The 15321-nt window shown below is 41.7% G+C and overlaps 1 protein-coding gene across 1 annotated transcript in view; it reads left to right on the plus strand.

Moving 5' to 3' along the window:
* The window catches only part of LOC144115403 (STAM-binding protein), a 53051-nt gene that overhangs the window by 4228 nt on the left and 33502 nt on the right, over positions 1-15321 (plus strand). The window contains exons 4-6 of the mRNA XM_077649776.1: positions 2311-2403; positions 4823-5151; positions 8601-8799. Coding sequence (XP_077505902.1) covers positions 2311-2403; positions 4823-5151; positions 8601-8799 — 621 coding nt within the window. The remainder of the gene's footprint in view (positions 1-2310; positions 2404-4822; positions 5152-8600; positions 8800-15321) is intronic.

Raw genomic sequence — 15321 nt, forward strand, 5'->3', positions numbered from 1 at the left:
AGAGACCAGTTGATTCACTGCAGCTTATTCTGTGCTTTGTGATGCCAGCTGAGAAATATGGTCAGGGTTCAGTAACCTAGAGGTGTCGTTACCATCCATACATGCCTCCAACTCCAAATTGGTATTAAAAAGCCATTAAATACTATTTCCGAGAGGCTGCTAAAAATCTAGTTATGTGCATTTCAGCTTAAGTTAAGATTTAATGAATTTAAACATATAAACAGTGTGATTATGCGCGTATGATCATGCCAATGCTTCATGAATTCATTGCATTGTATGTACCCTTTAAGCACGTGCAGCTCAGAATAAATTATAGTAAAATGATGGGTGCTGAAGCATTCATCACTTTGCATTTTACATCTAGATGTGGCCTTTGATAATTGGACACTGTGCACTTGAACACAGTCATAATGTATTACACTGAACACATATTTTAGTATGCCACAGCAGCAAACAGAGGAGCTGACCCATATAATATTTAATAAATGCAGTAAGTTTGGTGCTTTCGTGTGAACTGCACATGTGTCAAGAAGCTTAATGATTGTATAAATGCATTATTTATGAGAAAACTTTCTTTTGCTAGCAAGAGGAAAATTGAAATCAACATAATGAGGTTGGGTAGCTTACTGTGAAAAATATGGAGCAGACTTAATTTAATTTAGACAGGCCCACTGCGCTAAGGCTTAGTTGGAAAGTTCAGGGGCTTCATGCTTACTTCATGATTTTGACACCATGCTTTCTTTTTGGAGCTGTAAACATTTAGAAAAACTTCCGATGGGGGACAGTGAAATTGTTGCCCTAAACAATTCTTCTAATGTTATGAACAAAATATCATGAGTGTGATCGTATTTTATAACAATCATTTGCATTATGATGGTGTAGTTCGCAGTCTTGTCAGAAATGCACTCCTGCTGTTTCTGTATTTAAGGTATGAGGCCCCCTTCTGGAAGAAAATTTTAATAGCCGATACAAACAGAAAATTGCTAGTCTATTTTAAAGACCATCTTGTTTTATCCTGACCAAATTGGTAAAAACAGATGAAAGCATTTTTTATTATAATTTTATCTTAAAAAATGTGCTAAATATGCATCTGATGCCAGCAGTCACAATAATTCATTTGATCACAAGGCAAATTTTTTCTGCATTTATATGAAGAGACTATTTGATCTGTGCAGTGAACCAAGATAGTTATGATATCATGAATTGTAATTGTATAATATTGGAATGACCGAAAACAGTGGTTTCCGTATATGCGCGTGCGTACGTGCGTGCGTGCATGTGTGTGTGCATGTGTGCGTGTGTGTGTGTGTGTGTGTGTGTGTGTGTGCGCGCGCGCGTGAGAGAGAGATAAAAATATGCACCAGTGATCAAAATATTGCACACTTTTACTTATTGTGGTTCATTACACAACTAGATACATAATAAGTCTACAAATTTTCATTAGATATCTTCTGAGCAATAAAGTAAGGCATGTTGTGTAAGAATAAGAATGAATAGGAAAAAAGTGAATTTTGAGAAAAACTTCTAAAAAGATTGGGAATGACTGCAAATGCCGCAAAGCAGTGTCCAAGAGGGTTAAAATCCACCACATCTGCAGCTCATCTCCTCCTCAGTCTTGCGTTACGTTCATATGGTCGTGTGGCAGCTCACTTTTTTTTTCTTGTGGTTTTGCGGAAGAAGTAGACTGACGGGAGGATTTCCAGATATGCTATTAGTCACCTGTCAGGCAAGCTTTCAGTGTGGGAAGACCAGGTTTGATCCCAATCTGCTTCAGGATGTCTAGCTTCCCCCTATTGCTGTTGTTGAAATGACGCATGGCATCATACTAACCAAACTGCAATGTTGGTAAGCCCATGTAACCAAGCAGTGTGTTCCAAATATCTTGCGCCCTTTTGTGAACGTTTAGGTTCTTAAATGGAAAAGAAAATAGATGTTAAAAAGGAAGTTATTATTAAGCTGAAAAATTAACAACGAACTCTGTTGCTGCGAGAGTTAAGGGATTTTATTTGGCAGGGAAGATCTTAGTTTCGGTTTCGCGAGATGCACAAGAGGTTACAACTTTGGCTCTATTTTTTTAACAGTGTTAATTAGAAACAATTTTTGTTGCATTTTTTTTCAATAATGAATGGGTATTTTCATAAAGCAAAAAATTCTAAAAATTGATTTTTTTTTTATATTGAATTGTCGAAGTGGCCTCATACCTTAATAAAATTGATGTGTGCTTGTTTTGATGTGATTAGTGCTAAACCCAGGCCAAAGGTACTACCAAGGATGCTTACTGCTCTGTACTTTTCTGACCTTGTTTTGCAGAAATTAAAAGAAATTTTTCCCATTGCGGAAAAGTTGAAGTCTGAGCTTATTGAAAAGTACACCCAAGAATACAACATCATACTCAAAAACAAGGCAAGTTCCTTTTGTTAACTGCGTAAACCAAGTAGCCGTCTTTTGCAGGTTCTTTTTAATGCGAGATCATTACTTGGCTCATTGTGCGGAAACCCCGCCGTCATCAGGAACCCATGGTCGAAATGTAGCACACAAATCTTGTCATCATCCCTCCTGGAGAAATAGGCCACCAATGTCCTCATCTCCTCGTACCTCAAAGCGCCATTGAGGCATCCACTGACCCAGGGAGCCAGTTATGCGCCTTTCCTTTCCTCAAAATCAACTGAGTCCACTTGACTGAATCAACTTTCAGGCATAACTGCCTTAATTTGTAGGTGGATGCTACCGCCTACTGCCAGCGCTATTGAGATGTCCACTGGCTCAGTGAGCCAGTTACACTTGCTCTCGCATTTACACATAAGAGTTACTTAGGTGCCGCCCAAATTTTTTTACATTTGCTTGTACATAGGGGTAAAAACGAGTTGAGGGAAGGGGTTTCTGGCACTGAAAACTTCAGGTTGGCATGCTTATAAGCACTGTCAGGAGCAAAAGTACTTGAACAGCAGCTCATGAGAATAAATTCTGTGGACGTAGATTCATGCAACAGATTCTCAATTTACTACATGAAATGGTTCTTTCTTTTTGTTGTTAAGTGTTTTTTTACTAAAGGCACTCTATGATATAGGCAGAGGTATAGTTAAGGCGTGTAGTTTTTATTCCTTGTTTGCATGGTGTTAGACATATCAGTACCACAGCCCGTAAGAATTCCAGAGACGTGGAAAACCTGGTCAGACGGGCGTCTGTCCAAGATGTTACACTATTCATATTATCATATTATTATCTGAATCTGCTCCAGAAATGCGAGTTTTGAGCTGACAGTGTCAATACAAACTTAATAGAAACAGTCAAAGCAAATTGAAAAGGACTACAAATCGGGATTTGCATTTTGCCATTTTGCTTCTAACTCGCTTGGATGTGAGCGCAGTTGTATGAACTGCTGTAGAAAATCAGATTACGGGCCATATCCAAGAAAAAAAAGAAAGAAATCGTCTGAACAGGACCAGGCAAACAATTGGGGAAAACCATGTGTTGCTGTAGACAGGGGCTGATGTTGACTTGATGACATAAGTGCTTTAGGAGATGTGTGCCTTTGCTTTGAAAATTACTCTTTACGCTGTGGCTCTTCCTTGCAAACATAGGGGTCTTGACTCCTTTGGAACATAGGTGTGTTAGCTGGTGTCTTGTGCCTTTTGTTATTTGTGTGCCATGACGGCCTTCCTTGTCAAGCGTGGCATGCTTTCTATTCCCACTGCTCAGACTAAAAGTGACTTGGGTGTTCTGGCCACATCTGAGGGGAAGAATGGACAAGCACTGTCAGGAGCCATGCCTTTTTGTATTTGCACAAAGTGAAATCTCTGCAGCCCTTAAACGCAGCGGTGGTGGCAAAGGTGTGGCATAAAGGGCACTGATAGTACATCTTACCATAGATCACGTAGTTGTTCGAGGAAAGACAGTAGTGGGGAGATAGCGATAGTGGATTGGAAACCATGTTGGTTTCTCCTGACAAACTGTGCCAGGTTACACTAAGAAGGGACACTTGCAGATGCTGGTGTAAATGATTCCAAAGGATTATGATCTTAGATTTAGGAACCTTGTTGCATTAGAACTTGATTGATCAGATCTGCCCACTGTGCCTGTATGCCTGAGCTTCCACGCAACGATTTCATGAAAAGGGCAGCCACAGCGTGGGCTGTGGATTTTCCTGGCAAGGCCACCATGGTATGCACGCTTCTGCTGTTTGTGTGGGAGAAGGGACTGCACTTATTGCATAGTGGCTAGTGCTGCGACTGGGTGAGCAAAGTGAGGATGCAAAAACGTGGCTCTTTATTTGCTTGCATTTTGAATTTTTTGTGAGGATTACCTATGACTTGCTTGCACGGTGCTTTAAATCCCTTTGGCACTGATTGCAACTATGTTTGAGGAGCCCTTTGGAGTGTAATCAGTGTTAAATATGAGCCGCAGGACACTTTTGATAAGTACCATGTACTAATAGGCTTGGTTATGTTAGAAGCGCATTTCATTGTTTCTCGCCCTGGAAATTTCATATGGGAACAGTTTTTGAAATCCCAGTAGAGCAACAGTTCCCTTTCCTTGCTAATAAAGCTGATGCGACTGCAATAAGCTGTAGTGTCATCAGCTGTGACTGTGAGGTCTCTGTATTGCAAGCTTTTTTTTTTCCATAAAGATTTGCGTAAAACACAGTAGACCTTTCACTGCTTTTGTAACCACATTGGCAGTCAGCATTGTTTGCACCACAGCCATCCCAGTGCTGCGTGTAGTATGAAATATCAACTTAGTACATTTTCTCTTTAAGCTGTTCGTATGCACACAGGGCAACGAGGTGTGCACTCGTAGCATTGTGCGCTTTTCTTGTGCTCAGGAAAGGCAAGATGCCGAAGAAGCACTCCAAGAAGAGCGCAGGAAGAAGGATGAGCTGGAGCGGCTCATGTACGAGCAGCAGAAGCTGTTTGCTTTGCAGCAGCGGCAGCAGCAAGCGAAAATGGCAGTGCTCGAGAGACCAGATACTCCGACACCTCCCAGTGGCATCTCCCCGTCTGATGTATTCCCCATGCTGCTAGAGCTGGAGAACGGCATTGCTGGTTCTCCTCGTCCCAAGACTCCACCTTTCCCAATGCTGAGTGACTTTCAAGTGCCGGACATTCCTTCCAGGGCCTCAAAGCCTTCTGTCACTCCCACGGCACCTGTAGAGTGAGTCAGAATGCATTTTTGCATACCCTCATGTTCTGTCTCTGTGGCTTCCTGGTTCGTGATAAAAGCCGGGTGCTTCGTTGCACTTGACCTACTGTATTTACTCACGTAATTTGCAAACTTTTTTCTTTAAATTAAGGCGTGAAAAAGGGGATGTGCAAATTGCTTAAAAATTTTGTGAACACGTTATTAAAAACTCTGCAAAGGTCATAACGTGCAATATATACTGTATATTGCCGCCTTTATGTCGACACCTAACTTGCACCCCTCGCTGCCCCCCCCCCCCCCTCCCCCCCCAAAAAAGCTGACTGCCAATATAAGACGCATACCCCCTCCCGTCCTGGTCCACGTTATGTAGTTCCTCACGCAATGTGCAACAATACAGTTTCAAAGCCAGCAGTCAAAGGCAAACGGAGATAACGCGATAAAACGGTGCCCTTACGTGAAGCCCGGCTCGCTAGCAGCAAACCACCCAGCAAGTGGTTCGCCAGCTTCGGATTCTGGTGCAGACACAACTGTTCATCCAGGAAAGTCACCGCCAGCGCGAGCAAGCTGGGTGTACAGCGCGCAATCATCCCCTTGCTGCTCGAATTTTTCACCGCCACGTATGGCTTTCCAGCTGCACCGATCTTCCAAAGCCTGTCTTGCAAGCACCCATGTACTTGCTGGAGGTCTGGCACAGGAGGGAGCGTAAAATATGGGAGTAAAACTCTTTTATAAACCCAGGTAATAAGTTCTGGGTGCACAAATTATGTAAAGTCAGAAATTATGTGAGTAAATTCAGTACTTCATTCTTTCAGTGTATGCATTCACTGCTTCTGTATACCTGCCTTTAATTGGTCAGACGTGACAAGTACCATGGTTAAGTATCAGCAGTGCTATTCTGTATGACGGTTAGTGTTGCTGGTACTTAAATACGCACCAAATGAAGTGCTATTAAATGCTACTAGAATTTTGTGTTCTGTTTCACAAAGGAGGCACCATTTTTTGCTATAACTGATGGTATCATCAGTTATCGAAAGCCATAAACGATGACTGGTAAGCCTAAGACCGGAGTTGTGCAATGTTAGACTGAGGTGTGAAGAGATAGGGACTTGAGAAAGATGAAGACGCACTAGCATTTCAGCCCCGCCTGTTTGTGCTTTAGTAATCTAATATGGATGCAGTCTGACATGCTGTTACCAGAGTTGGGTTGAGGTCTTATGGTGATGAAGCGATCTGTGCAACCTGCTGGTTTTGAGATTAAAACTGGCAAGAAGGAATTCTGTAGTGGCTCTTGAGCTCAAATGAATACAGTAGACTCGCGATAATTCAAACTCGGATAAATCGTATTTTCGGTTAATTCAAACTAATTTCAAAATTTGGGTGGCTGGCTATATTTTAAATGCATTTTAAAGCCGCTTAATTCGTACCTCGATTTCTCTTAAATTCGGATAATTCAAACTTTTTTGTCTTGTTCTGACTCTCCCAGCGCACGAAAGAGCAGCTACTGAGGTCGGGTGAGTCAGGTTTGTGGCGCTGCGTGAACTGAAATCCGGCCCCTCCAACTGGTTAGCTACGACGCGGCCCGAAGGGGGGCTGTGTCGATCAGAGTTGCCCCGTCGCAGCATAGTTTCGTTTTCTCAGCGTCGCTGCTAGCCTGCAACAGCCCGCGACGATTGCGGCTGCCGTAAGCACGTTTATGAATTAAGTCCAACTGCGTGCTGGTTTGGACACTAATTGGCGCGTCGCTGGTATTTTTTATTTTTATTTTTAGAAGGCATCTCATCATTCTGATGCCAATGTGCATTCACCTTGCGTCCGTTCATGTGGTCCTGTGCATCGATAATGCACGCTCATTACGAGCTGCTCGTTGTGTGGTGAAGTCTCCTTGCATGGACAAGTCCAACTGCGCGCTGGTTTGGACACTAATGGGCGCGTCGCTGGTATATTTTATTTTTCCTCTTAGAAGGCATCTCACCATTCTGGTGCAAATGTGCGTTCACCTTGCGTCCGTCCATGTGGTCCTGTGCATCGATAATGCACGCTCATTATGAGCTGCTCGTTGTGTGTGGTGAAGTCTCCTTACATGGAAACCACCGCATGTGATGAGGCCGTGGAAGGCCTTACTGTTTCGGAGCAGTTCTGCTTTGGTATTTCCGACAGTGGGCATTCTCTTCAAAATGACCGAATTGTGAAAAACCGTCATTGCTGCGCAGTTTTTCACTTAAAAGCGGACGACCACTGTTTATTTTTTCATCAGTGCAAAACAGTTTCGGGAGGATTTTTTGCAGGCATTCGACTTTTCGACCTTCGAATGATTCGAACCTTTTTTTCGCCCCTTAACGTTTTTACTCAATTGAGAAGCCAGCGAATTATGGGTAACTTTTTTGGACCACACTTGAGTAAACAAACTTATCACTGCCTTTCACCATATTTTATGTTGTGCTAAAGCATTTAGCTATATTTGCAGAGAAATGGATCCAAAAAACTATTTGTAAAATACATAGATATTGATACAGCAAATTGTATTCAGTTTTGGATCATCTTAAGGTGCACTTCTGATAATTCAAACTTACTGATGTTTCAAACAAAAATTTGTGGTCCCTTGAAGTTTGAATTAGCGAGAGTCTACTGTACATTAAATTAGCTCCTTGCTAAGAGCTTCTGCAGCAGTTGGCATATCCTTGACATAGTTGTAGAGATTAGTGAAATGCAGTTTGGCATTTTAACTGCTGAACAGCCATTCGTCAAATGTGTTCCCAGGAAATTTGAGTTGCTTTCTTATGTAGGTTCTCTACTTAACAATGATGACAAGGCAGCATATAGTCGGAGAGGTGTGCTCAGCAACTGGCCTGGTTTTGCTTGCACTAAAGTAGGTTAAAGAAAATTCAGCCAGGAGCCTAATTAAAGTTTTCTCAAACATTCTTTGGGTATCGTTATTTCATTTGCTTAGTAGGATACCATTGGGGCTTGTGCACTGGTTTAACTGGCAGAAGCAGTTGTGGTACTGCCATCACACCAAATGCTTAGGTGCTTAAATGCACACACCTGGAAGTAGGAAGAGCAGTGCACTAAGTTTTTTTGAGCTGCTCTCTGGGTGTTACAAAGAGCACAGAATTCTAGAACATCAGATGGGATGTTTTTAACACGGGTTTTATGAATGGCAATTCGTAAGCGAAGAGAAAAGTGCAGTTTATTGTCTGCTGTTTTCTGCACCTATAGTAGCAATGCTACTGTGGTATCATCACAGGTTGTATAGTTGTCTGTGGTGTATTAATATGAATAAGGGAAAGAATTTTTGTGCAGCTCGACACTTATGAATTATTCTTGTTTTTAGCCATTTCAGCAGTCATTTCACTGTGAGGGAACCACTGCCGGTGCCATAACTATTTGGAAGTTATTATGTAAATGAACCCTTCTTGGGGTCAGAGTCAGAATGTGGGCTTTGGTTTTGTCTTCTTGTCTAGTGTGGTTAGAAGGGCCATCCCTGCTGTGGACCGGAGCACAAAACCTTTGCCACTGCTCAGCCCAGAACCATACTTTCTTGGCACCCAGGGTCTGCGCACTGTAGTTGTGCCGGGTGGACTTTTCTCAAAGTTTCTTCACTTGTCTCGACAAAACACCGAGAAGAATATTGAGACATGTGCCATTTTGGCAGGAAAGTTTGTAAGTATGGTTTGAACGTTTACTAAATGTGCATATTATATATTTCTTAACACATTAGCTGCATCGAGGGTCACCGGTGGGTCACTTTGTGTATTCATGCTGTGTGGCCACGAATACTGAGTTGATGAAGCCATGGGACAGCTAAAATTTTTCAAAGAGCCTGCGAAAAGCATATGGCCAGGTCCGTCCCTATTGCCATCTGTTGGTGGCTTCAAGAAGTTGGCTTCCCCAGTGGCCCACCACTGGGCCGCGATGCTCAGGGATTAGGGCTGCGAAAATCACTTCGCAGTCAACTTGTTAATTTAGTTAATTTAGATACAACATTGAAAGGCTTAGCGGTAGAACATTCTCATTTTGAGAAATATAAGAAATATTTTTTTATCTTGACTGGTTGTCATGAAGATAAAATGACTTGTACGGGCAATCGTGTTGATTCAACTTGCTGTAGCCTTGACTCTTAGGAACCCAAGGAGTTTTTTTAACTGAGTTTTTGGTCTAAGTCATGAAACTGCTCTTTGTATAGTATGCATAAGTCCGTTATCACTTCACACAATTGTCCTGTGAAGACAGTGAAGTTTTTCCTTTTCATATGCAGTGCACGTGGAGCTAAATTCATCCCAGTGTCTGACAAGCAGCAGTGTTCATGAGTACAACTTCAACATGTACAACAAGTGCTGCTGATTACCTGATAGGAGCTAAACTAGCCCACCAGTTCACTTTTCTCAACACCGGAATTGGGTTTCCTATGAAGTTGGTGGCTGTTGCATTAGGCTGTGTATAGAATAAGTTCTCTCTGTGAATGTGAAGTTGGCATTCTTTTTGTACGAAAATATTTGTTGTCTTGACAGGCCACAGTATTGCAGAAAAGTGGAGTACATCACTGAATGCAATGAAATATGTACAAGTTACTTTCAAGGTCATTGAAGCCTCAGATGTAATTATGAGGGCTTTAAATTTTATGTGCTAATACATTGCACAATGCTTTTGTACAAGAAGAGTGCACAAGAAGTATAATGCATTAGTTGATGCTTAAACTTAAAGGGGCCTGGAGCTGCCCTTTGTTGGTTTTGAGAAACATCAAGTTACTGGCCAATATCCAATATCTCTTACCAGCACAGCTTCCAAAATACTCCAGATATCATCCTAATGCATTTAGCAACTTTCTTGATACTCAGAACCATTTATCACCATACAAGCACGTGATGGCGGACTATCAGCCATCACACAGCTTACAGAAGTTGTGCATGTCCTCATATTCAGATAACTGTAGGTGGACTGATATATGTAATGATATTGCACATTTCTAAAGCAGTTGACTACATGTGCCGCAGCAGATTAACAACAAAATTAGTACGAGGTTTCATTGGGTGCAGGGAAATTTTAGATTGTATAAACAGATTTCTTAACTGTACACAGTTCTAACTCTGAGTATATATGTAATCTGTAACATTGCAAGCATCAGTGCTGAGGTGGTTTTTGTTTTTAATTTTAAAAGTGGACATCACCGATAATACAGATTCTGAAATAAACTTTTCACTGAAGACTGCATTATGTATAGTCAGGCTTGAATGAAATGTGAACGCGACTATGCTGTACTTTTCTACAGTACAGCGAGATATTCTTTTACAACTGCTTTATGAATATGTACGTCGGTAGACCCTTTACCTACATACCTGAATCATGCCAGTTGTATGCTGCAGCTGAAGGTACTCGGGTAAAATATTTTGTTTTGTTCACAGGCCTTATTCGCGTTTCATTGCAGCCTGTCTGTACAAAGCAGTTACAGCTGTGAAGGTCATTATTTCTTTTAGTAATATACCAAGCGTGTTAACAGGGTGGTGCAGCAAGTGGATAATGACAGCAAACATTACTAAATCAGTTTGTGTGATGGGAACAAGAAAAAAAATGACCTAATTTTCCTTGCAATGATTAAGGATGCAACACTGATGGAAGTTCACCAGCAGAGGTAGTCGAGCATCGCAGTAACAACTGATCTTAGGTGAGATGCTCACATTGCTAACATAACCTCAGCAGCATTGCGCAAGGCATTTTTTTGTTCAAGGATGTCTGTGCTTCGCATCCATGGCTACATAAGCTTCTAGCCAATACCACTTTCATGAGACCGGTTTAAGAGTATGCCAACCCTGTTTGGTTCCCTCATTCAATGACAATATAATAAAACTAGAAAAAGTATAGGTTAAAGCATTGTGGTCTGTACATAGTAAATATAAGCACACTAACTCACTCATTAGTCTTGCAGCTGTTTCGGCTCTAGTAACTCTGTCATCTAGAGTGCAATAAGCACAACCCAAATTTCTATTTCTGCTGCTACCCAACTATTATGAGATACTGTATCTGTCAAAATACAAACTATCTTATATGTAGCACAGTCATAATCAGAGAATGAAATCATCTTGAGACTTTGATCATTACTACAAAATCATTTTCTCAGCTCGCCTCATGGACAGAATTAATATCAACTAATCAATTATTCAGTTTTTTTTTCGTTGCTCAGTACCAACTACTTAAGCCTGGCTACTTCTATGAGGTTACACTGTTTGTGTTCATGCAGTCACCAATCTGCATGCTTCTTATTGTGTGTTAGTACAAATTATACTTCAGCAAATTTTGTAGCAAGCTGCACATAAAGCTACCAGGACACTGAAACAATTTTGGCAGCAATATTTAAATGTATTGAACCTGTAAAGGAGATTTTCGTGGACATTTAAGTCAATTTAGACACTTTGCATAAAGCATGTAACTATTTACATAAGTAGAGCCTTTCGTTTCCTGGTTTTATTTTTTCCAGAATTCGAGGGGGTAGAAATCGGGCGGCATTTTTTTAGCTCAAATTCGGGTACAAATCGGGTTATAGGTCAAACATTTCCATAATTCAGGGTTTTTTTTGGTTTTTGCGGAAAAAGACAGTTTTAATAAGCGCTCATTTTTGTGTGGAATGCAAAATGCCCTATTTTTCAGTCAATATTTCACAAAAACATGTAAATAACAGGTTGCACAAAAAAAAAAGAAAAAAACTGTTCACCCAATTGGATTTTTCATATCCATTACAAATATTTTGTCGCGTAAAGTATGTCTTCTACGTAGCACTTCATGTGCATGCAAGACTTGCCTGTCGTGTACACTGCGAAAATAGTCATTAAACATCAGAGAGGCTATTTTAAATGGGCAAGAGCCCTGGAGCGGGATGTCGCTAGCGTAGCAGTTCATACATGATGCCGAATAAATTCCTGGCCACTACATACTCGTGTTTTGCTGTCTCGCTTCTAAAAGTTATTTGCGAACATATCCTTAAATTAAGTCAAATCATGAATAACAAGCGCTAAGAGAGGTTTAAGATCACCAGTTGAATTAACACTCCACTGGAATAAGCACAGAATTTCTGCTACCTTTCGTGCAGTGCTAGAAAAAAGTATGTCCATGCTGTTTCGTATATTTAACGCGGCCTCGTTCTCTTGCCCTTGTGTGTACTCCAGAAGGGTCATTTTCGGGCAGAAATTGGGTTTAACACGATTTTTAGAAAATGTTTTGGGTGTGCAAGAATCGGTAAACGAAGGGCTCTATTTATATACAGACTGTTTCGCTATTAAACATGCACTGTAGAGTGTTTCTCTGAGCTAAACTGGTGGATTGTTTGAGCTCGAATTTCGCATAGGAATGGCATTTGGTCAGCAGAATTGTTTTATGCTACATTTGTTTGGAGTACTTGCTTGAATTGATCAAAGAAAGTAGGATATTCGCATCACCTGCGGCGACGATGAAACAAAACAATTGCCGTTATCTGAGCGATTGCAGCAGTGGTGCCATCTCGTTTGTCGGCTGTGGAGATTCGGCATAAAATTAAGGGGGGGGTGGGGGGGGGGGGGGGGGCAGATGTTGTACGGGAGTTTTGAAGACTCTTCAACTGCCTCGCGAAGCACCCCCTACCCCCACTCCCTTACCCCGAATCTTCACGGCTGGCAAATGAGATGGCGCCATTGGTGCAGTCGCTGAGATAACTGCAATTGTTTTGTTCCGTCGTCACCACAGGTGATGCAAATATCCGACTTTCTTTGATTCATTCATGCAAGTACCCCAAACAAATGTAGTAGAAAACAGTTCTGCCACCAAATGCCATTGCTGTGCGAAATTTGAGCTCGAACAATTAACCACTTTAGCTCAGAGAAGCATTCTATGACGAGCATTTAATTGCAGAATATGCTGTACAGACAGTTAGGTGGGCCCCTTCCTGACACGAGACACGTGACTGACATCAGTTGTGAGCACACTATCAAAGCAAGCACGAAATCTTGCGCAGGTAGTAGCACAGTTTTCTTTTACATTATGCCACTTTTATAAGAGTAAAATAGAAAGCTATGAACCAGACTCATCTGTGCAAAACAGCACTGCACTTCAGCTAACTATGTTGTCTATTTGCATTACCATGCAGTTTGTGCCTGGAGGCAGTGTGTGTCATTGTAAATATTATTTTTTGGTGTTTGTTTCCACGTTTGGGCTGCAGAGCAGCTAGTGATGGGCCTGTCACACTAGGCCAACAGTCGGCCGATTTGGTCTGCCAAAACCATGTTGTCGTGATGTCTCGCTCTCACACTGCGCCGACTAAAACAGTCGGCCGACTGTCGGCATTGGCGCTAGGTCTCCCACAAGATGGCAGTTGGCCGATGGTTCGCCAACTCCCATGTCACACTAGCGAGACAACGTGCGAGACCTCCCGCCGACTTAGCCCTTTCTTGTTCTGACTCTTCTTTTGTCATTTCCTGCTATGCGAAATTCATGGGCCGGGACGCTTAATTTTTAACTTTTAAATAAATCCCACCATAGTAAAAACAAACTCCTTAACAGTCGTGATTATGAACCTAGATTGAGTGCAGCCCAGTACTCAGTGGCACTTATTGCTGGGTCAGAAAGGCATGGCTCGAGAAATAAATCCAGTCGCTCATGGGTAAACAGGAAGGGAGAGATTATTTAAAACTAAGATAATAAAAAGAAAAAAATTCTCGACCACACGGATTCGAACTAGGAACCTCTGGAATGCGAAGCTACTGCTATACCCACGACGCCATGGAGAACAGAGCAATTTTCCATTTTCAGAGGTGCTGATAAGAAGCACTCCACAGTGTGACACTCGCGACAGAAGTAAAGCCGACCACCTAGACACAAGCGCCAGGGCCAAGTTAATTCAGATATAGGTTTCATCAACATGCAAGGTGGCAGGAATAGACTGAAATGGGAGGAAATAGAAGAACAGTTAAGGCAGGAGGAATTAATGGTATATGGTTTAGCGGAAATGCATCTAGACATAGAGCAACCACCCTGTAACTCAGACTACGCATGGGAATATTGCAATAGAACAGAGGGCAGCAGAAAGGGGGGTAGAATTGGGGCATTCATTCATAAAAGTAAATTTTTAAAGGGTTCAGCTGGGATGCAGGGAACATTTATGGCTAATAGGAAAAGTGGAAAGGGTGCAAACACTCCTTGGGTTTGTATACCTGTGGACAGGAGCTAATGCCAAAGAGGAAAACAGGAAAATGTTAGAATGTATTGAAAGTGACATTGATGAGCTAGGAGGACAGGGCGAGATAATTATATTAGGCGACATGAACACACATATAGAAGACCTGGATGGGTACACAGATTTGACAGGAAGCATGCTGCAGGACATGTGTGACAGGCATGATTTAGTTCTATGCAACAGTACCAAGAAGTGTGAAGGGCTCTTAACATGGGAGGCAGGGAATCTGCACTCGACGATAGATTATGCACTAATGTCACAGAGGATGTATAATAGATTAGGGGTAATGAGCATAGATGAACATAGTTGCAGAAGTCTAGGTAGTGACCACAAGCGTATGAAGCTGAGTTTCACAAGCGAAACCAACGTAGGACTGAAGCAAGATGAACAATCAGAGGGGAATTTTTGCTCAGAAAAGCAATTGGAAGCAGCAGCCAAACAAATTGAGAAAGTAATTTTTGAGGATAGTGGAACAGAATGGACTTATAACAAATTAACTCGATTACTGTAGCCAGAGCTAGCTAAGGTGCGAGTAAAGCTAAAAGGGAAAAGACGCAAACCCAAGAGTTGGTGGGATGAGAAGGCCAAGAGGGCGATAGAGAAACGTCAGGAAGCGTCCTGAGAACACAGATATTCCAAGAAGAGTGAACCAGAAGTTGAAGTAGACAGAAAATGGGATACCTTCATAAAGTGTAGAAGGGAAGCATCCTAATTTATTAATGAGAAAATTAGAGGAAAGGGTGCCCAATGGATGTCAAAAGTAAGTAAAAAGGATAGAAAAGCAGCTGAATAATTCTGGAAACATCTAAATGCAATGAGTATTAAGACTAGGCCAGAGCAAAGGTTTATTGTAACAGATCAGGGTATTCAACTAGAAGGGGATGAAGCGATACAACACATAGGAACAAGGATGACAGAAAAATTTAAAGAAAGAAATGTTGCACATAATTTATCGAAGGAGGATAGACCGGTTACTGCAATAGCTTCAC

This window comes from Amblyomma americanum, chromosome 1, assembly GCF_052857255.1.
Source record: "Amblyomma americanum isolate KBUSLIRL-KWMA chromosome 1, ASM5285725v1, whole genome shotgun sequence".
Taxonomy (NCBI): domain Eukaryota; kingdom Metazoa; phylum Arthropoda; class Arachnida; order Ixodida; family Ixodidae; genus Amblyomma; species Amblyomma americanum.